Below are 22,829 nucleotides of genomic sequence, written 5' to 3' on the forward strand. Positions count from 1 at the left end.
AAACAGAAATTAGGGAATGCTATCATAAGACACAGGCAGAACCAGTAGAATCTGGATGAGAAGTAGATTTATAGCTTATCTTTATATATATTATCTCCTGTGTTTCTGCCAAAGATACACATCAGCTGTTTTAGTCTCCATACACAAAAGTGCATCTTTTGTGCAATTTCATAAGTATGAAGTTCATTGAATACACACATGAACACAGAGCCCTCTTTTGTTCCCCCTTCCAATCACTATCCCTTCCCATATGTGCAACCACTATCCTGATTTCTCACAATGCAGAACTGTTGTACTTTTAAAAAACTTCATGTAAATGGAATCATACAGTGTTTACTCATGTGTGCAAGCTTTCGTTCATTCTAAAATGTGGTGTGAGATTCATCCATATTGTTGCATGCTGTTGAAGACCATTCTAATTAACATATAGAATTCTGTGGTATAAATATATTATGGCTTATTTTTTCATCTTTATTTGTTTATGATGAATTGTGTATATTTTCCAATGCGGAGCTATTGCTAACAATATTGCTATGAACATTCTAGAATATGCCTTTTGGTGAACATATGTATGCACTTTTGCTGGGAGTATTCCTAGGAGTAAATTTGATGCATCAGAAGATATGCATATTATATTATCTAATTCTAAGTAAAGTATATAAAAAGTTGGTTTTTAAAAGACTTTATTTATTTATTTGAGAGAGTGAGAGCACAAGTAAGGATGAGGAGCAGAGGGAGAAGGAGAGACAGACTCCACACCGAACATGGAGCCTGATATGGCACTCGATCTTACTACCCTGAGATCATGACCTGAACCGAAATTGGGAGTCAGATGCTTCACCAACTGAGCCACTCAAGTAACCCTGTTGTTTTTATTAAAGATAGGATTGCAAATTTGGCATGAAGAGCAGGATGCAATGAAAGAATTTTTAGAAGTGTATAAAATAGTCTCAGGTAACCAAGAGGGCAGAGGTGGGTCTTTGTCAGTTGTGGAACACTGAAGATAGAAAAGAGATGTCCATGCTAAGTTTTGAATGTACTTCTGGCATTTAGAAGGCTTCTGGGCTATTGATAATGATGTAGAGAAAAGTTCAAAGGACTGAGGTACCTTATGGCAGTGTTTACCAAAATTTTGAAAAGCATAACTTCTTCAAATACACGGTAGAGTCTACTTACATCTTATACTTTGACTTTATTATGGTTTGAGGTGGGAAAACAAGCCCATCTCACTATTTTGAGCTGAAACAAATTTCAAATCCCATTTTCTTTTCATACAGTAGTTTAGAAAATGAATTTATCTAAACCAGTAGGATACTTAAAAATGTAACCCTTGAAAAGGTCAGTAATAATTCATTTTGTATTTCAAAGTAATAGTTTATGAAACTGAATCAAGCTGTAGAAATGTCTAAAGTCAACGGCATTTCAAATCAATGGCATTCTGTGGCCAAACTACTTAATGCTTGCAAAAAAGTATATATATTTTAAACATCCCAATTATTTCCAAATGTTATCAATAGCTTTGGCAAAGGACACTAGTATTTCAGAGGTAATTATTTTACTATTTTATTTTTTAAGGTTTTTATTTAAATTCCAGTTCATTAACATACAGTGTAATTCAAGTGTACGATATAGTGATTCAACACTTCCATACATCACCCAGTACTCATCACAACTAGTGTACTCCTTGAGCCCAATCACCTATTTAACCAGTCCCCCCACAAACCTCTCCTCTGGTAGAACAAACCATCAGTTTGTTCTCTATAGTTAAAGGTCTGTTTCTTGGTTTGCTTCTCTCTCTCTTTCTCTCTTTTATCCCATCTTTCATTTGTTTCATTTCTTAAATTCTACATGTGATTGAAATCATATGACATTTGTCTTTCTCTGCCTGACTTATTTCATTTAGCATAATCCTCTCTAGCTCCATCCAGGCCTTTGCAAGATCTCATTTCTTTTTCATAGCTGAGTAATATACCCGTGCGTGCATGTGCATGTGTGTGTGTGGTTGTGTGTAAACTACATCTTTTTTTATCCATTCATCAGTCAGTGGATACTTGGGAGGTTTCCATAATATGGCTATTGTGAATAATGTTGCTATAAACACTGAGGTGCATATGTCCCTTTGATTTTTGTATTCCTTGGGTAAATACCTAGTGGTACAATTGCTGGATTGCAGGATAGTTCTATTTTTAAGTTTTTGAGGAATCTCCATACTATTTTTCAAAGTGGTTGCACCAGTTTGCATTCCCATCAACTGGGCAAGAGGGTTCCTTTTTTCTCTACATCCTCGCCAACACTTGTTGCTTGTGTTATTGATTTTAGCAATTCTGACAGGTATGAGGTGAGATCTCACTGTAATTTTGATTTGTATTTCCCTGATGATCATTGATACTGAGCATCTTTTCATATGTCTATTGGCCACCTTTATGTATGTCTCCTTTTGAAAAATGTCTATTTATGTCTTCTGCCCACTTTTTTTTTGCGGGGGGAGGGGGTTGAGAGGAAAGGGGAGAAGGAGAGAGAGAATTCCAAGCAGGCTCCACACCTAGCACAGATCCTAATGTGGAGCCTGATCCCATAACTCTAACACCACGACCCTAGCTGAAATCCAACCAACTGAGACACCCAGGCATCCCTCTCCTGCCCACTTTTTAATTGGATTATTGTTTTTTAGGGGGTGTTGACTTTTATAAGTTCTTTATATATTTTGGACTTTAATCCTTTATCACTTATGTCATTTGCAAATATTTTCTTCCATTCCATAGATTACCTTTTAATTTTGTTGTTTCCTTCACTGTGCAGAAGCTTTTTATTTTGATGTAGTCCCAATAGTTCATTTTTGCTTTTGTTTCCTTTGCCTTATGAGACCTATCTAGAAAGAAGCTGCTATGGCTGGTGTCAAAGAGGTTACTGTCTGTGCCCTCCTCTAAGATTTTTATGGTTTCAGGTCTTACATTTAGGTCTTTAACCCACTTTGAATTTGTTTTGTGTATAGTGTAAGAAAATAGTCCAGTTTCATTCTTTTGCATGTTGCTGTCCAGATTTCCCAACACCATTTGCTGAAGAGACTTTTTCTCATTGGATATTCTTTCCTGTTTTATGGAAGATTAGTTGACCATATATTTGTGGTTCATTTCTGAGTTTTCTGTTCTGTTCTATTGAACTATGTGCCTATTTTTGTGCCAGTACCACACTGTTTTGATCACTAGAGCTGTGCAATATAACTTGAAGTCTGGAATTGTGATGTCTCCAGCTTTGCTCTTCTTTTTCACGGTTGCTTTGGCTATTCAGGGTCTTTTATGGTCCCATACAAATTTTAGGATTATTTGTTATAGTTCTGTGAAAAATACTATTCATATTTTGTTAGGCATTGCATTAAACGTGTAGACTGCTTTGGAAAGTATAGACATTTTCATAATATTTGTTCCTCCAATCCATAAGTAGGGAACATCTTTCCGTTTCTTTGTGTCATCTTCAATTTCCTTCACTAGAGTTTTATAGTATTCAGGGTATATGTCTTTTGCCTCTTTGGTTAGGTTTATTCCTAGGTATCTTACGGTTTTTGGTGCAATTGTAAATGGGATCGACTCCTTAATTTCTCTTTCTGCTGCTTCATTATTGGTGTATAGAAATGCAATAGATTTCTGTATGTTGATTTTGTATGCTGTGACATTACTCAATTTGTGTATCAGTTCTAGCAGTTTTTGGTAAAGTTTCAGGTTTTCTATATAGACTATCATGTCACCTCCAAACAGTAAAAATTTGACTTGTTTCTTGCCAATGTGAATGTCTCTTAGTTCTTTTTATTGTCTGACTGCTGAGACTAGGGCTTCCAGTACTATGTTAAGTAACCATAGTAGGAGTGGACATCCTTGTCTTGTTTCTGACCATAGACAAAAAGCTCTCAGTTTTTCCCCACTGAAGATGATATGAAACTGTAGGTTTTTCATATATGGCCCTTATTATGTTAAGGCCCTATCTCCACTTTGTTGAGGGTTTTTTTTTTTTTTTATCACGAATGCATATTGTACTTTGCCAAATGCTTTTTTCTGCATCTATTGAGAGGACCATATAGTTCTTTTCCTTTCTTTTATTAATGCAGTGTATCAGGTTGATTTGCAAATATTGAACCACCCATGCACCCCAGGAATAAATCTCACTTGATTGTGGTGAATTATTTTTTTTAACGTATTTTTGGATTCAGTTTGCTAGTATTTAATTGAGAATTTTTGCATCCATGTTCATCAGAGATATTGGCCTATAGTTCTCTTTTTAGTGGTCTTTGGTTTAAGTATCAGGGTAATAATGCTGGCCTCATAGAATGAGTTGGGAAGTTTTCCTTCATTTTCTATTTTTTGGAATAGTTTGAGAAGAATATTAAGAATATTAATTCTTCTTTAAAAGTTCTGTAGAATTTGTCTGTGAAACCAGCTGCTCCTGGACTTTTGTTTGTTGAGAGTTTTTTGATTACTGATTCAATTTTTTTGCTGATTATTGGTCTGTTCAGGTTTTCTATTTCTTCCTGCTTCAGTTTTATATGTCTCTAGGAATTTATTCATTTCTTCCAGGCTGTCCAATTTGGTGGCATATAGTTTTTCATAATATTCTCTTATAACTGTACTTCTGTGGTGTTGATTGTTAGTTCTCTCATTTGTGATTTTATTTGAGTCCTTTCTCTTTTCTTTTTGATAATTTTGGCTACAGGTGTATCAATTTTAGTAATTTTTTTCAAAGAACCAGCTCCTGGTTTCATTGATCTGTTCCATCGTGGGTTTGTTTTGTTTTGTTTTTTAGTTTCTATATAATTTTTTTTAAAGATTTTATGTTTTTATTCATGAGAAACACAGAGAGAGAGGCAGAGACACAGGCAGAGGGAGAAGCAGACTCCCCACGGGGAGCCAAATGTGGGACTCGATCCCCTGAATTCGGGCATCATACCCTGAGTCAAATGCAGATGCTCAACTGCTGAGCCATCCACGCTTCCCTCTATATCATTTATTTCTGCTCCAAACTTTATTATTTCCTTCCTTTGGTTGGCTTTAGGCTTTGCGTTGTTCTTTTTCTAGTTCCTTTAAGTATAAGGCCAGGTTGTTTATTTGAGTTATTTTATTTTATTTATTTACTTATTTGTGAGACTGCACATGAGAAAGCACAAGCAGGTGGAGTGGCAGAAGGAGAGGGAGAAGCAGGCTGGCTGCTGAGCAGGGAGCATGATGTTGGGCTTGATCGAAGGACCCTGGGATCATGATGTGAGCTGAAGGTAGATGCTTACCGGACTGAGCCATCTAGGTGCCCCTATTTGATATTTTTCTTGCTTCTTAAGTAGGCCTCCCTATTAGAACCACTTTTGCTGTGTCCCAAATATTTTGGACCATTGTGTTTTCATTTTCATTTGTTTCTGTGAACTTTTTAAATTTCTTCTTTGGTTTCCTGGTTGACCTATTCATTGTTTACTAGCATGTTGTTTAACCTCCATGCATTTATGGAATTTCCAGATTTTTTTTTGTGATTGATTTCCAGTTTCCTAGCATTGTGGTCAGAAAGATGCATGGTATGACTTCAACATTTTTGTACTCATTGAGGCCTGCTTTGTTAATTAATATGTGATCTATTCTAGAGAATGTTTCATTTGCACTGGAAAAATGTGTATTCTCCTGTTTTAGGATGAAATGTTCTGAATATATCTGTTAAGTCCATCTGGTCCAGTGTGTCATTCAAAGCCACTGTTTTCTTATTTATTTTCTCTTTAGATGATCTGTCCATTGATGTACGTGGGTCTTAAAGTCCCCTACAATTACTATTTTATTATCCGTGAGTTCCTTTATGTTTGTTATTGTTTTGTATATTTGGGTGCTCCCATATTCGGTGCATAAATATTCATAATTGTCAGATATTATTTTTGATTTGTCCCCTTTATTATGATATAGTGCCTTCTTTATCTCTTGCTACAAAGGTAATAAATTATTGAAATATTTCTAGAAGAATTGCATTTTCCCACCTTCAAAATGATGACAAGTAGAATCACACAATCATTCATGTCACTGCTTCACAAAGTAACAGATAAATGGAAATTCTTTCTTTCCATTTTATCTGTTGGAAGATTATGGCATTAGTGAGATTTAACATGTATGACTTCAGACTGATTCACATTGTATTACTAAGTAAGCAGATATAAAACTTTTATGACTAATCTTCCAATAGCATATTCCAGAAAACATCTCTCAAATAAAATTCAACCTATTAAATTGTTAAAAGATATAAATTAGGCACTGACATAAAGACAAAACTGCAAAAGAGTATAATGCTCAGCATTCCATTTTTATTTTCCAATGTGTAACAACACTCAATAATTGCCTGTCATGTTTATCTAGCACAATTAAAATCCTTAATGCTACTAGTAAATTGCTAGATAACCATTCCCTTGCCTTCTCTGCTAAGATCATTTTTGAGGGCAATTAACACCAATCATAGGGGATGGGAAGACAGAAACATTTCATGTGTTTTAAGGCTAAATAAACTGCTGGCATCTTCTAGCAATTTATACCTTGTGAGGAATGCTGAAATAAAACAAATGACTTCACAATTAGGGTGTTAAAACTTTTAGCAGTTCAACACTAAATTTGACACATGGAAAATCAAACTCCTGACTTCTGATCATATTTTTTGTATCCCATATCTGTTCTGACTGTTCCTGCAGGTTGAAAAAAACCAGAACACTAGCGGGCTTAAAGTGGCAACTGGAGGACATATTGCTTTTGAGATACATCCAATCACCTCTTCCATTTGAATTATGAATGCACAGATAATGCAGCTTTCAACAACCTTCACAGTTGTTATATTGTGTTGTTGAAAGGTGCACTGCTGATAAAGAATTCATTTTAAAAGCACATGGAAAATATTGCTTGGTTCTGATTTACAGCTCTGTGAATGAGCAACTCTGGCACTCTATCTGAAACTTTTGGATTAATCTCAAAAGCAACCTCAAAAATCTCTCCTACTTTAATGTATATTCTATGCACATAACTGTAATCAGGAATGAGAAAAATTAGCTAGAACTATATTATTGTCTTCATGGGTTTAAAAATATTAAATCATTAAAAAATTCTCAAATGAATAGGATATTCTTTATAATTACATATTGAGGACTGATAACTTAGTCCTGGAAAACCAAATTACTACATAAAAGCCAAATTCCTATCATCAAATATTCAATCCAAATCTATATATTCAATGTATGCAAAGTTATGAACCAATCTTGGGCAATTAAAATTTTCATAGTGAAGTATTCAGGAAAATGTAACTACAATGAAACACTATTTTAACTTTATTTATATTTATTTGTTTTATATACATATGAAGACCTATCTCTTCATATCTGCCAGGTACTTACAGATTTTTCTCAGGAAATTTCATGTGTCAATGGCTGTGAATTTCTGTTGCTGTTATTATTCTAATACTGGGAGTTACATGACTAGGCACATTCAGATTCACTTAGGCACAGCTATGCACAAGTTTATTATCAAGGTCATTTCTTATTGCCAACTCTAAAGCTTTCTGTTAGTATAATAAGGGCTTTGGATGTTCTTTTTTGATTTCAGGGAGGTAGCCTCCAAGTCCTGATATTTCCTGAACTTTCCTATTCTTGGTGGTTTCTTGGACTACAAGTGAGTTTATGTTAAAGAGCTGTCTCAGGAGGTTGGACTGGTCACACCTCAAAGAACAAGTTTAGAGGGTTGGGGCTTTAAGCCACATGATATCCACCCAATCTCTGGGGGCAAAAGGGAAAAAGATTGAACTCGACCATGTGCCCAATGAGTCAATTAATCATGTCTATGTAATGAAACCCCAATAAAAACTCTGGATACCAAAAGCTCAGGTGAGCTCTCTGGCAGATAGTACACCTTAATATGTAGAGAGGGCAATGTCTTCTGGCTCCATGGGGACAGAACATAGAAGACTTGAGTTTGGGACCTTCCCAGACATTTCCCATTTATTTCTTATTTCAGCTACTTTTATTTTATTTTTTTTTAAGAGGTGAGGAGAGAGACAGAGGGAGAAGGAGAGAGAGAATCTTGAGCAGGCTCTACACCCAGTGCGGAGCCCAAGATAGGGCTCAGTCTCACAATGCTGAGATCATGACCTGAGCTGAAATCAAGAGTCAGATGCTTAACTGACTGAGCCATCCAGGTGCCCCTGGCTACTTCTGATTTGTATCTCTTTGCTAAAATAAGACTCTATAAGTTCAGTTGACCTCAACAGCATGGTGGTTATGGGAACTGACTCCCTGTGCAGCTGAAAATTTTTGTGTAACTTTGACTCCCACAAAACCTAACTATTAATAGCCTATTGTTGACCAGAAATCTTATGGATAACATAAACAGTTGATCAACACATTTTTTGTATATTGTATACGTTATATTTTGTGTTCCTACAGTAAAGTAAGCTTGACCAGAAGAAAATGTTAAGAAAATCATAAGGAAAAGAAAATACACTTATAGTACTGTATCTATGAAAACAAATCTGTGTACAAGGGGACCCACACAATTAAACTTATGTTGTTCGACTGTCAACTGTATAGTGTTCTCCTAAGTTCTCTGAGCTGTTCAAGTAAACCGGAGGGGTACTGGGAACCTCCAAATCTGCAGGCAGCATGTCAATAGTAAGGGTGGCCTGGGAAGCCAAGAACTTGCAGCTGAAGTCTGAAGTGCAAGCAGTCTTGAAGAGGATTGAGCCCTTAGCTGGTGGAGTTCAACCTAACACCAGAATTACACTGCACTTTCAGACATACCTTTATATTTAAAAAAGTAAATAACTTACTTACATAGGCACATGTATCTATAGTTTACTTATTCAACCAAAATAAAACTTTGGGAATAATTACATATATTAAAGCTTGTATGGACCATCTCCCTAGATTTAACATTTATAATTTTAATATATACTGTGCTAAAAATAAGAGGTGCTAAAAAGCTCACTTTGGGAATAAGGCTTTGTCAGCAATGTAAATATATTTGATGGAATGTAGAGACTATGAAGTAATGGGAAATAAATTAATTCTAGAACTTAGAGTGATTTATTTTTAGCTTGATCCAATGCTAAAGACTTTTTCTTACAGTCAGTGAGAACCATATATTACCTTAGAATTATTTCCAAAGATGATCTTTAAACATTAGTTTGTTGGGTTCTAATAAGTATTTTTTATTCTAATAAGCATTAAACTTAAAAAAAAATAAAAAAAAATAAAAAAAAAAAGCATTAAACTTAATTTTAACAACAACAACAACAAAAAACATTTCTGTGATCAAGTTGGAAAATTATTGCATTTATATTAAATAGGTTTCTTTACCCTGGGCTTTCCTTTTTTGCTGTGAATCTCCAGAAGAATGACTTGGATAGTGCATTCCTATACTAATTTTTCTCTATAGCATCTCACTGGACCAGTAAGAAATAAACCATTCAGATAGGTTGTAATTATAATGCATTAATCTTGGATTCATGCTTTGAGTTGTACAGAGTTCTAATACGTAAACACAGGGACTTTTCACGTCCATTTCTGGATATGGAAAAAAAAATGCAAAAGTGGATAAACAAATTAAAAAACCTCTAAATGTCCTAAACTTAAGAGATTTTCTTTTTCTTAAATTATATTTAAAGTTTTAAGGCTTTAAAGGTCAAGCCTATGGCAAAAGGTGGGGAAACTGTTATGTGAATAAATACCTTGAGGTTTTTTTTTTTTTTTTTTTTAACGGCTATTTAGAAAGACCATAAGGGGAGTCAATGTTGTTTTTATGCAAATTAACTAAAATTTCCTGTAAGAGCAAAATTGGATTTCAATGTAACTATGAAGAAATGGGCTAAATGTGGAGGGTAAATGCAAGTAAAGATTTTTCTTTAAAATTTAATTTTTAAATGCCCATAAAATTTGTTCGTGTGCTCTCAGGTTCCTTTTTGAGCCCACAGATAGGGCTTATGTGTAATACATAATGCCTTCTTCATGAATGTATAAAAAAATTCCTTACTCAAGTCTTGTTCATTACATGACTATTTGATGATGGTTTAAAGTAGAAAAAGACCCACACTGTAGGAATGAGACTAGATTAATGGGGTACAGAACTTTAAAACTATTTTGGATTCACAGGGTTTTACTAATACAATAAGAATCTATATGTGGATTCACAGAGGTCATTTTGTGTCTTTATGAATTATGAAACTTTGTAACATAAAGAATGAACGACTCTATGGTTAAATCAATAAAATTGCCATAGATATCAGCAAGGTTATCACTCTCTAATCATTCATTGAAAATTAGTGTTATGACTTCTTTAATGAATTAGGGGGAATATGGGGCCAGAGACCTATAGAAACGATGTGGAGTAAAATATAATGGCAGAAGTCATTGATTAAGGTAAAGATCAAAATTCTTTTGTTTTTAATTGTTGCAAATAATGAACTATTTTTGGTAGTTAAATTTATTTTAAGCAGCAGAACACTTTTTTCTAAAAAGCTGAGGAGAAAGCCCAATAAGTTTACGGGATTTATTGGAAGCTGTGTTTGACAGCCTGGCCTGAGGGGCTCCATGGAGCCCAGTTTGAAAACCATGTTATTAAGTAATGGATGAGTTGAAGTCTTCAGGACATGGGGCACACAGAACTAATAACACCAGATGTTTTCCCATCACACAAGACATGAATGGTAGCTGCTGGAAATTTTCCAATGAAAGTCTCTCCCTCATCACCTCCAAGGTACTCCTTCAGGGAGCCTGTTGGAGAACAATGCTGGTCTCCACACCTTATTTAAATTTGACCCTAGGCTATAGCTTTCTTTTTGTACTCAGTATCCACAGTGGCCCTTTCCTTCTTTCCCCGGCTCTTTAAACTTGGACCTATTACCTCAGGAAAAGTCTGTCTCTTAAACCCTGCCTCTCTTTTACATTTAAAAGGAAAAAGATTTCAATTGTGAATGGTAACTGCAAAAGTAATACCAGTTTTACCTGTGCTGCCAAATGGAAGATTTAAATTCTGAAATGAATTAGATATTAAATAAATACGATCAACTGAAAAAACTTTTCAGAGAACATAGCACTCCATTTCAGTTTGTTTACAAGACTCTATTTATTGCCTTCTCTGCCTGGTTTAATTAAACATGTTCTTCCTCAAATACAAGCATCCACCATGATAAGGAAAAAATTTCTCATTCAATTTTGTTTCTAATTAACCTCTAATATTAAACTTCTATACCCTTCTATAGAATCTTATTACAAAAGTAATATGTTCTAGTTATATTACGGTTGAGTGGTTCTGTAGGTTATCCTCAGAATCTACTCTCTCCATATTCATACTTATTTTTATCAGATGTACCCTGAGTTTCAAACATGTCTTAAAAGTACCTGCACTTGAACTAAAATCTATTTGTAAATTGAGCACTGGCAATCACTAAATTGCCAATATCCTTTCCAGAGGGCCCTATAGACTCATTCAGTTTTCAAAATCATATCTAAATAGACATTCACCTTATAAAGACTCATCCTTGTACATTGAAAAAAAAATTCTAATGTTCTCTTCCCCATAACTGGTGAACTATGGTGTGGGAGGTGTTGATTATCTTGCCCAAGGCAGCATATTATGTTTCTCTATGGGGTGATCTCCAAAGGCCTTTCCTACAAAGATATAAGCTCACGTTCCTACCAAACCCTATGAGGGGCTGCAAGTTCCAGTAAAGTAATCCTTAAATTGTGTGGGGCCCCTGGCTGGCTCAGTCAGTAGAGCATGTGAGTCTTGATTGCAGGGTTCTGAGTTCGAGCCCCACAATGAGCATAGAACTTACTTAAAAATAAATGAATGAAAGTAAATTAAAAAGAAAATAAACCTGTAATAGAATGCTCTGGGGATCTTGTCAAAATGCAGATTCTGACTAAGTAGGTCTGTAATGTGGGTTGAATTGCATTTCCAGTGGTTTTCCTGTGAGGTCTATTCTGCTGGTCTCTAGACCACATTTTGTGTAGCAAGGAGTTAGCTCTCGGTTGGTAAATGACAACGCTGGCTGGCAGCCTGTCTTTGTAGACAACGTTTTATTGGAACACAGTTGTGCCATCCACTCACACACTGTATCATGCTTTCAGGCTATAACCGCAGAGTTGGGTACTTGTGACAGAAACCTTTTGGTCCACAGAGCCTAAAATATTTGCTATCTGGAGCTTTAGGAAAACATTTGGTGATAAAGTAATTTACCCTAATAGCTGATTGTTAAGTTTCTTCATAGTCTCTACATGTTACCAGGTATTTGATAGATATAAATAGCAATATATTACTTTTAAGCAACAGGAGAGCAATGTATTTTAAATACATTGTATGTCACAGGCTCCTGAAGAACAATCATTTCTGCTAAGTTGATATTAATGAATAATAAAATATCACAAATATAACTGAGTTTTAGAATATTTACTGATAGTGCATTATGGCTTAAACTGCCTATGACATAGCAATGATAAACTTAAAAGCAAAGATTGAAGAGAGTAAAGATTGAGGGTAAAGATTGAAGAGAAGTGTCTGGAAGGAATTATGTAGCTCTTAGAGCTCAAGACTTGAGCACCTGGCATTTTTACATTTTTATCCATTTCACCTTCCAAGTATCACTTCCACATAACTCAAATAGAAATGTTGTTTCTTATTTCTCAAGGAAAAGATAAGTGAAAACAAAGAGTTAAATAAGTTGTCACAATGACTAATATAAACCAAGATTAAGATGTTGTCCAAACCTAGTGTTGTACAAATCAGGCAATTCTGAACAATAAGCTTTGAATGGCAATAAGAAGACTTAATACTGATATCACTGGACTAATTCAGTGGAATAGGTATGTGACTATTATTTCTTCTATTTCTTCTATTTAGTAGGTAGAAAAAAAGCACAAATATTTGATGAATACCATAAAGAAAGTTTGTCACATGAAGAGCTCTATTCCAAAGATCTTAGTTGTTCTCAATAATCTATTTGGTAATTTCCCAGAAACGTGACACAGAAAAAAGAATAGTGTCTGGAAAAAAGTAATCCAAGCCTGACTGTGGATCAAATACAACCACAAAAATCCTTTCCAGTGTTTCACTCATCTTTTCATCCTACAAATATTGAACACCTACTCATTCTAGGTGCTAGAGATACATCAGTGAACAAAGTAGCCCAAGATACCCTCATCAATCTTGTGCAATCTGTAAAATTCTTGTACAGGAGATAAAACATAAATAAATATAACAAGTAAGTTATATGGTATGGTTATAGCATGACACATGCTTTAAAAATACAAAACATAGAGCAGGATAATGGGGTTTGGGAAAGAGGGGTATGGTTGAGGGGCAGCATGATAAGATTTTATCACTTATGTTTGAATGGAAAACATGCATACATGAATTTTACATAGGTTAGGTTATCTCTAAGATTTTTTTTTTTTTTAGATTTTATTTATTTATTCATGAGAGACCCACAGAGAGAGAGGAAGAGACACAGGCAGATGGAGAAGCAGGCTCCATGCAGGGAGCCTGATGTGGGACTGGATCCTGGGTGTCCAGGATCACACCCTGGGCTGAAGGTGGCACAAAACTGCTGAGCCACCCAGGCTGCCCACTTTAAGATTCTTTATTAAAGAGTAACTGATAACAATGATTTTAGAAAGTTCTAGAAATTCTTTCTCTTGCTCTGTAAAATCTTAAATAATTAAATTGAGAAGTCCCTGGTTCTTTGCAATCACTCAAATTTCTAATGAAATAATGAATTAAGATTAGAGTGTTCCCAGTAGTGAGTAGAACATGTGTAATTTGGTTTTTGAATGATTTTAAATCTGCTGCTACAGTGACACTATCAAGAGTCCACAACAAAAGTAAATAAGCATATTCTGTGTTATGTTCTTGGGATAGATAAATGCCCCCAAATATATTTATATTTCAGTAAGAATTACATCTAATACAATGTCATCAGATGGGTTAACATTTATGTGACTCCCAAGGTAAACTTTAAGATCTGATTTTTGGAGTATTGCTATGGGATAATCAGGGACATTGGGAACAAGCCCCTATGCACCTGGGAAGCTCCTTGCTGGACATTATTATAGCTTTTCTCACAAACAGGGGCCAAAATGCAAGCCCAGACTGATTCAAACTCATCTGAGATAGGACGGGCCACCAAATTTGACCTTTTATCAGCTTTTCCTCTCATTTTAATGCTAGAAAACATGTCCAGAGGTGGAGACTTAACATGCAAATGAAACATACAATGCACAACGAAGCATGTTCTATCAACCACATCTGTACGTCCACTTCCCAGGAATTCATAGCCCTTACATGCTTAACCATTACTCCTTTCCCACCTCAGCCCCTGGCTGTTGTTCTGAGAGCCAGTCTGACACTTTGTTGAGACCATGTCTTCCTTTGGCTGCAGCTGATGCCCCAATAAAGCCTTGCCTGTACCTTTAAATTTGGGGTCCAGCCTTGTTTCTACTTTTGCTAGCTCCAGGAATCTGAGCCCAGTAACAGATATATCATTCTTCAGTACAAAGTTCACTATTACAAAGAATTTCAGACATAATAGAACTGTGCCTTAAGGTTAAGACATTTAAAAAATGGTGTGCACATGGGAAATGGCCTAAAATAATAGAATTAAACTGGTGAAAGTCAAACTATTTTATCAGTGTAATAACTATAATATGATCCACAGACAGACAACACAGATAAAATAGAAATGCCCTAAGGCCACTATCGAACAGGGGATTAGCATCTTTGCACTGCATACATGTGGCGATCAATTCTATGTCTAAGCTGAAAGCAGAAAGAGTCATTTTTGTGAAAGCCACTTTTCCACCATCCATTTGGAAAGTCAGTTTGGCTGAGAAGGCAGTGGTCATAGAGGCTGTAATTTGGAGTGTGCCTTGGGTAGAACACCAAAGTTAGAGTATTCCACCAACGCCAGCAGAATTTACAGAACATAGATAGGCAAAGTAGTAATTTCCAAAGAAATCAGGCAACAGAGATTCAATTTCCTCAGACATCACTTTGAGTAAATGTATTGGTAAATACTAAAATATCCCATTGGACATCTACCATAGGTTAGATTTAATGAGCAAGAAATCATGCTGGACAGACACAAGGAACTAATTTACTTAGTTCTGAGTCTTATATTCTTCCACAATACCTATGAAGTTTAGTGCTATCAGGAATCTATCTTTTAAACATATGTGCTTTTCTTCTAGAATACAGTACTGCATTCTTTGTGCTTTGGGCTGACAATGCTAAGGTGGGGAGTCTACTGCCTTTAGTCAATTTTTATTATTTTTGTACTTTACTTTTGTTAAGTGATCAAACATCTCTGAAATTCACAGGATATTTTAAGGTTTTTTTTCCCTAAAAATAAGATTGACTGTTAAGTGGTTTACTGACACTCTCTTGCATGTAATTAACAGATCGGAATAAAAGTGAGAATATACAACAGTCATTCTGAAAACTCAAAGGTTATGGTAAAAACACATGATTATCTTGGTGATTCACTAGGCATAACAATTTAAAATATGAGCAAACTCTTGAAAGTTACATTCCAGGAGAAATGTATATTTAAAAGTGATCTTCAATTTTACATTTTAATGACTAATTATGATCTTCTACATCATCATATCATCTCAGTATGGCAAGTGCATTTGCATTTTCCCTGGTCTCTAATTCATAGCATTAATGTTATTGATACAAAGAATAAAATATCCAGTTACTCTTACACCTATTTCTCAAAGCATACTTATTATAAAAATCAAATTCTTTTTTCTTTTGTAGTTATTGTTCTAAATGCATTGAATATCTTTAGTTAGAAATACATTAACCTGAATATATTAACCTTATAGCTACAACTTCAGGCAGCCCAGGTGGCTCAACAGTTTAGCGCCTGCCTTCGGCCCAGGGTGTGATTCTGGAGACCCGGAATCGAGTCCCATGTCGGGCTCCCTGCATGGAGCCTGCTTCTCCCTCTGCCTGTCTCTCTGCTTCTCTCTCTCTCTCTCTCTCTCTCTGTCTCTTATGAATAAATAAATAAAATCTTAAAAAAAAATAAAGCTTCAATATTATGGAGTCTTTGGGGCTATTATCACTAGACTTTGATAAAAGAAATTATGAGATAAGGTGGGGAAAAAAGGGAAATGGATTTTGGGGACTTTACGAGGAAAGGTTTAAGAGATTCCAATATATGTGTCATTGATAATCCGTCGATGGTTTATAAATCGAGGTGGTCTTATTAGTTCACATTGTTTTCTAAACCATATAATAAACTGGAGGAGCACTGTTCCAACAGCAGAAGCCTTTTCAACAAAGTTGGAGGGTAATTGCCACATCCCTCCCTCCTAGCAACTTAACACATCTTTCTAAGGTCACCTCCACAAAGAAGGTAGGAGAATCATTGTCCAGTATTCACAAATATGGCATCTATGATTCAGGCTGACCCACTGTAAACTAATCTCAGTCTGATACAAAAGGATAGATGTATTAAAATAAAAGAATAATGGAAACTGTTGCTTAAGGACTAGTATATTAAGATTCACAACCAAAGAGTTTATAACATACTCTGATCAAAGATGGCCACTCTTCACAAACTTCTGGCAATTCAATTTTTATCACTGTGTTTGGTTTAGAAACCTAAAGTGGGCACATCTAAGAGTATGTGCATTTTTCTTTTCTTTTTCTCCCCACCTCCTCTTGCCCCCCCCCTTTTTTTTTTGCTAATTTCAACACAATGGGAAATAAATAAGATATTTGTGTTTTCACCAATTCTACCTTTCAGTCTTTTCTCTCTGCCACTTAATGACATTTCAGACATATTGCAAATCTTGCCAATTTCATTATTAGAAGACTGTCTAGTTTATAACTTTATTTTCAGATTAAATTCAAATCTCCTCTCCTCTTCCCTCTCTCGTGGGGGGATTGTTGGGCCTATTTTACAGACTCTTGATCAGTACCAAGGGAGGGTTCTGGCACTATTTTTGTCTACCTGTAAGGCTTTTTTGCCACCAACTTTGGGATTTAGTTGCCAACTTCTAGACAAGACAAATGCCACTGAATATCCTGCCTGATGCCCCCAAAATGTTCCATTTAGAGCACAGTCTATGAACCTTCATTTCCCTCCATTCTGATCCATGTTCATTTAACCTCCACCTCCAAAGATAGCAAACATATGACACTGAAGAAAATTAATTACCATGACTGTTACATCTGGATGTTTCCACGAGCCTGCCATTTTGGTCGTAGCATGCCATTGCTTGGTAACGATATCCTTGACCACATTCCTTGGTATCTCCTTGTGTTTTCACTCCAAGCAACACTTCCACTTTCCCCTCTGGTAAAATGCAGTCTGACCAGTTCCCCACAGGCTGTGCATTATACTTGTCACAAGGACAGTACTGAGTCTCAATCAGGGGGTACAAATGAGAATTTTTACATTTTTCCTTCTTTTTACTTTTTCCTGTGGAGAAATTTGAGTTGGAAAATATCGTTACTCACTTCATCCCTAGTTTTCCTCCTTTCCTAAGCTTCTTTTCTCCATTTTTAACCATATTCAACAGTAACTTAAAATGAATGCTATTTTCTCACTATACTGTTTTCTCTGTAGGCTTTATTAGTACTGGGTGCTTTGCATATTGAAATTTTTCTTATTTTCGCATTTTAAAATTACCATTTTGCAAAAGGCATTAACTGTTATGCTGAATTTTATACTCTTCGAATGATTAAAATCCTTTCAAATGATCACGTGCTTTCACTGAATAGGGGAGTTTAAGGTAACTGCATGAATCTCTCATTTATAAGTGCAAAAATATGAAATGGAGAGAGAGAGTTGCTGTCCAGGACTATACAGCTTTTTATTAATTCCAGATAGATGACATGGTTATATAGGATTACAATTTAGAAAATGATATTTTTTATATTTACTTTCCTGATTATGTCTTTGATCTTTCATTATTTCTGAAGAATAATTATTTTGACATCCATGGTGATTAGTGTAGTACATAGTCACAGCGTCACAGTGAAGATATTTAGTGTCAGAAAAAAAGCACTAGAAATAGTCTGTATATAAATCGAAATAAATTCCCTTTTAAAATAAAAAAATGAACATAACAGTAATATGTGCTTGAAAAATAATGTATCATTTTAATTGAATCACGTTTCTATTATATATTTATTATATCACGTATCATAATACTATTTAGTTATATCACACACAATTAATTGTATATGTTTCACATATATTTATTTCTAACTTTCAGAACGTGTCTTATATAGTTTTCAAGAGATTTCATTATGACAGGTGGTTAATTTTATATCTTTTAAATTCTAAAGAGTCTACTGGCACCAATATTTTTAGGTTTCTTTCTGCCACTGACAATATTTTTGAATGCACCAGGTTTAGTTCAGTATGATAGCTCCTGGTCTTGCTCATTATATTACTGCTTTTTGTCATTGTGACTGCCTTTTAAAATGTACTTTTCAGATACAAAATTAGTGTCATATCCCTCTTCTAGGAGATGAAGGATAATCTGAGGCTGTGACAGTGAGAATAGTTTAAGAAAATGAGGTGACAACCTTTTCTTTTGTTCTCCAAGTACCTCACAGTCCGTAGGCAATCCACCAGAAGTGTATGTTTAAACAAAAAAAAAAAAAAAAAAAAAAATCATCTACCTATTGTATAGGGAGCCAGCACAATTTTCAAGGTTACTTTTTCTTTCTACTAGAAGTACGTAACGTGTCTGTCACTGCCAACTTACATTAAAATACACATGTGAATCCACTGGCAAATTAAGTATCAGTATACCAGCAATAAAGCATAGCCATGCATTTTCTAAAGATATTATCAGAACTCTCTTGGTCTAACTTTTAATGTGTTTTCTAAGTTGACAGTGTTGGTTTTCACAACCCAATTATTCTTACCAACAATAGTGCGTTTTCTGGTCCTAACTGCACCACAGTCTCCGTTGCAGGAAGAAAACTTGGACCAGCTGGTAAACTGACAGTCATCTTGGCATGGGATCTGGCAGGCCTGGGTGAGGGCTGGCACAGGGCCTGCATACCAGAGGCATTCATGGATGCCAGCCTGTCCTCCATCTTGCTTTCGACAAGTAATAGCTAAAGGAAAAACACAGAGCTGTTTAAAACAAATTTGAATGTCTATAATTATTCTCCAATTTCAGAATTAACCTAATATTTTCTTATGAAGTCAGAGGAATCATCTTTTAACTCTTTATTTGCAGCAAATCTGGGAGGAGTGTTTCTAATAATCACAGTAGTCATTAAATTGACCCTGTAGGGTTTTTTTTTAATTAATAATTTTTTGATCCTGCAAGGTTTTTTTTTTTTTCAATAACAGATAACCCTCAGTGGTTTTTGTGACACAGAAAAGCACACAGTTACACACACACACAGCATTTAGCAGTTTTTATTAGATGCTATTAAAGATTTCAAGTCCTTATTTAGAAATTAATTATTTAAGAGACAACACTGAGTTCTGATAACAGTTTATGTTGAAACCACACTATTCATAGAGGTACTGGGAGATAACACATACCTTTAATATTATCATTGGATGCTCTAGGATTTCTATATACAAGGGTCTTAGTGGCAGCAAATGGAAAGTTTGATTGAGAAGGGGATGCTTATGGAACTCATCTTGCAGCTGCATTTGCATGGAAAGCATGTTATTTAACTACATTGGAAGTTTGTTGGGATGGTTTTGGAGTGATTAATGGGGAGAGAGGGGACTATGTGAAAGTCTCCCTTTCAGCTCTGTCTGTAAGTTCTTCACATGCACAAATATCAACCATGAATTTAAAAATAAAAACAAAAACTTTTAGCACCTTAATCTATCATATCATAATCAACATTTCCAAAAATGTTGGAAACATTTCTAAAAAATGTTCAAATAATTTTAATTCATATGTACTATTTCCCCCAAGATATTGTTCTACTGGATTTTTAAAAATCATGTCATATTTTTATTGCTTATTGAGCATAGTTGTAAAATTGCTTTAAGGTATCAAGTTTCAAAGAAAAAGAGCAAGTGATGTTTTACAGTCCCCTTTCTGACATTTTCTCCCACGGTTTTAAAAATAATTTATTCATTTATTGAGGAAGAAGACAAAACATTTAGACCTTGGTCCTAAAAATCTTCCTTGAACTAGCTTACATGGCCTCAGTCAGACTGATTTATGTGGCCCTTTTAGCTTTATAGTCTAAGCTGGAACTTGGGCTCTTTCCTGCTCAGAATTCTATTCATCATGAAACCAAGGTGAAGGAGCCTGACATTTTGATCCTAAATTAGAGGTAGGGTATATAGGGTCCCAGGTTAGACATCAGTCTCCAGATCTGTATACTAAAACTTAACACCTAGTAGTAGGGCTGTGTGATGGGGTGTCTAAAAGAATGTAACAATTTTCACAAAGGAAGACTTTCCCTGTGTAGGTGAATACAACTTGTCACAACTGGTGCAGTAAAATTGTCTAATAGTGCAAATGTAGGTGAGTATTCATCTAGTTTTTAGCTAAAGATACCTCTTCATTTATGTGCACAACACTGAAAGGGCCAATTTTTACAAAGAGGACAGGGGTCCATGGAAACCTGGTAGTGTGAACAGTAGTGGTGGTTATGAAAGTTATGTGACAGGAGATAGCAACAAATTCCCCTACCAGATGCTCATCACTCAGAAGAGATGCTGTCTGGTGTTCCGTATTTATCGTACTGGTCTAGCAGCAGTTCCCAAACCGGGCTGCGGATTACAATCACCTGGATGGTGTCTGAGACATATCCGTCCCCTCACCAAACTCAAACATTCTGATTTATCAGTCTAGGACAAGGTCCTGGGCATTAGCATCCTTTTAAAAGGTCCTTGGTGATTCAAATATGCAACAGTGGATCAAGACCACCACCCTAGCAGGTGATGTATTTCCACTTGCATCAGAAACACCTGGAAAACTGTTAAAATTGAAAATTCTTGGATTCATTCTAGAGTTCCTGCATGAGATTTCTGCGTATGGGGTCAAAGAATATGTTTGTTTCTCCACGTCCCCCCCCACCCCCCGCCCCCAACTGCTTAGATGTTCCTCATGTACATTTAAGACCCATTAGCTTGAGTAGTCAAGGCACAAGGAAGGGTCAGGCTGAAATTTGGTACTAAGAGTGAAACTGTTTTGATACTCAGTCACCCTGGCACTGTGTCAAGGTTGGGAAACAATGGCTGAGCCTATGGGAGTGAACTAAGGGAGTTCTAAAAGTGGAGCTCCAGGGGACTTGCACAATCAGTGAATCAAAAGAGTATCCACATAGTTTGGAAGAATGTTATCTATGGATTGGTGCTGGAGGACTCCCCATGAGGTGGTATAGTCATGATTTTGATTTTGCAGTTTGATACCATGTAAATTTAGTAATCTCTGATAGTCTGTGGGCAAAGTTGTCCCAAGGAAGCTCAAGAGGAAGGACTGACAAAGAGGGAGATATTAGATGATTTATGTATCAGGAAATGGAGGAATCTGAAGAATGATTAGCTTGGAAAATAAGAGATTTGACCATATCAGAACTCTAAGCTGTGAAAGGGGTCACACTGTTCATAATAAAAGATACAAAACTAAATTTGGGTTCTTTGAAATAAAACTACTATCTACTCTTCAATTTGACTCTCTGAAACAGTTATTTGAATATAAATCTTTTGAGAAACTAAATAAAATTGCCTTAGGTTCTCCTTTAAGGCTCTCTTCCTAAGGTTCTCTTGCAAATTTTATTTCACATTAAGATTGACACCAAAAAACCAAAATAAAGTAAAACCACCACCAACATAATTTCAGAAACAAGCTAATTTTGTGCAGATTTGCACTATTTGCATAAATGTGAAGCCCTTTTCCCTATATAACTTAAGTATTTCAATTAGTAGAAAAGAAAAAAAAATGTAAATTTCCCATATCTGTTCTCAGAAACCCACTCAGCATTTTGCTGCCCTTATCTGAGATTTCAGACAGTGTATTCTGAAAGAATTACTCATATAATGTTATCTAAACAATAACAACAGCAGTATTTGTACAATATATTGAAAATTTGTCATACATCTCAACTTGTTTCTATTCTGACTTAGAGGAAACACAACAATTCAAGAACAGAAATGCAACTTCATTTCAAGCAGAAATGAACTTCCTGCTATTAGGGTGAGGAAGATATAAATGTTTGGAGAGGAAACCATCTGGTCTCTCAACTTTATAAACCTTTAAAATCATTTCTAAGATACAGAAAACAGGATGGTTTTAACCATAGAAAAGATACATCATACTAAGCATGGTTTCCTAGAACACCAGAAAGCTACAAATACCCAGACAAGTGTATCTATATTTACAGGTGAAAGGTTTATAGTGATTACGCAAATTCTTCTTTGGGTTGAGGTCTTGTTGACAAGACGGTCCAAAAACCCATGCAGCCCATCTACCTCATTCACTATGAAAGCTTCTTAGGTCAGTAAATACCAAAATAATTATTTTAAGTTACATTGATTATGTTTTAAGTCTACATTGATTATGTTTATTTTATTTATAATTTTATTTTACTTATATGAGGCACAGCAATTTTTACTTAAGTGTCAGGGATCGGCTTGCTTCCAGCAGGCTGAAAGCCTGGGAGACATCCATGTGGCTGCCTTGTGGGTTACATCTGAATTAGGCTAGGAAAGCTCAGCCTAGCAACATTGAGGGAATGATGGGAAGATGAGTAAGAGAGTTTCTTCAACAAATAAGTGCTCTGGAAGAGGGAGCTAGAATTGTCAGACTAGAAGTGACTCAACAAATATTCTAA

The 22,829-nt window shown here is 35.5% G+C and overlaps 1 protein-coding gene across 4 annotated transcripts in view; it reads right to left on the reverse strand.

Annotated features, from left to right (window-relative positions):
- The window catches only part of THSD7A (thrombospondin type 1 domain containing 7A), a 428,410-nt gene that overhangs the window by 44,176 nt on the left and 361,405 nt on the right, over nucleotides 1-22,829 (reverse strand). For all 4 annotated transcript variants that reach the window (XM_038556951.1, XM_038556952.1, XM_038556950.1 and 1 more), the window contains 2 exons: nucleotides 18,936-19,130; nucleotides 17,212-17,475 (listed from right to left, as the gene is read on the reverse strand). In XM_038556951.1, coding sequence (XP_038412879.1) covers nucleotides 17,212-17,475; nucleotides 18,936-19,130 — 459 coding nt within the window. The remainder of the gene's footprint in view (nucleotides 1-17,211; nucleotides 17,476-18,935; nucleotides 19,131-22,829) is intronic.

This window comes from Canis lupus, chromosome 14, assembly GCF_011100685.1.
Source record: "Canis lupus familiaris isolate Mischka breed German Shepherd chromosome 14, alternate assembly UU_Cfam_GSD_1.0, whole genome shotgun sequence".
Lineage (NCBI taxonomy): Eukaryota > Metazoa > Chordata > Mammalia > Carnivora > Canidae > Canis > Canis lupus.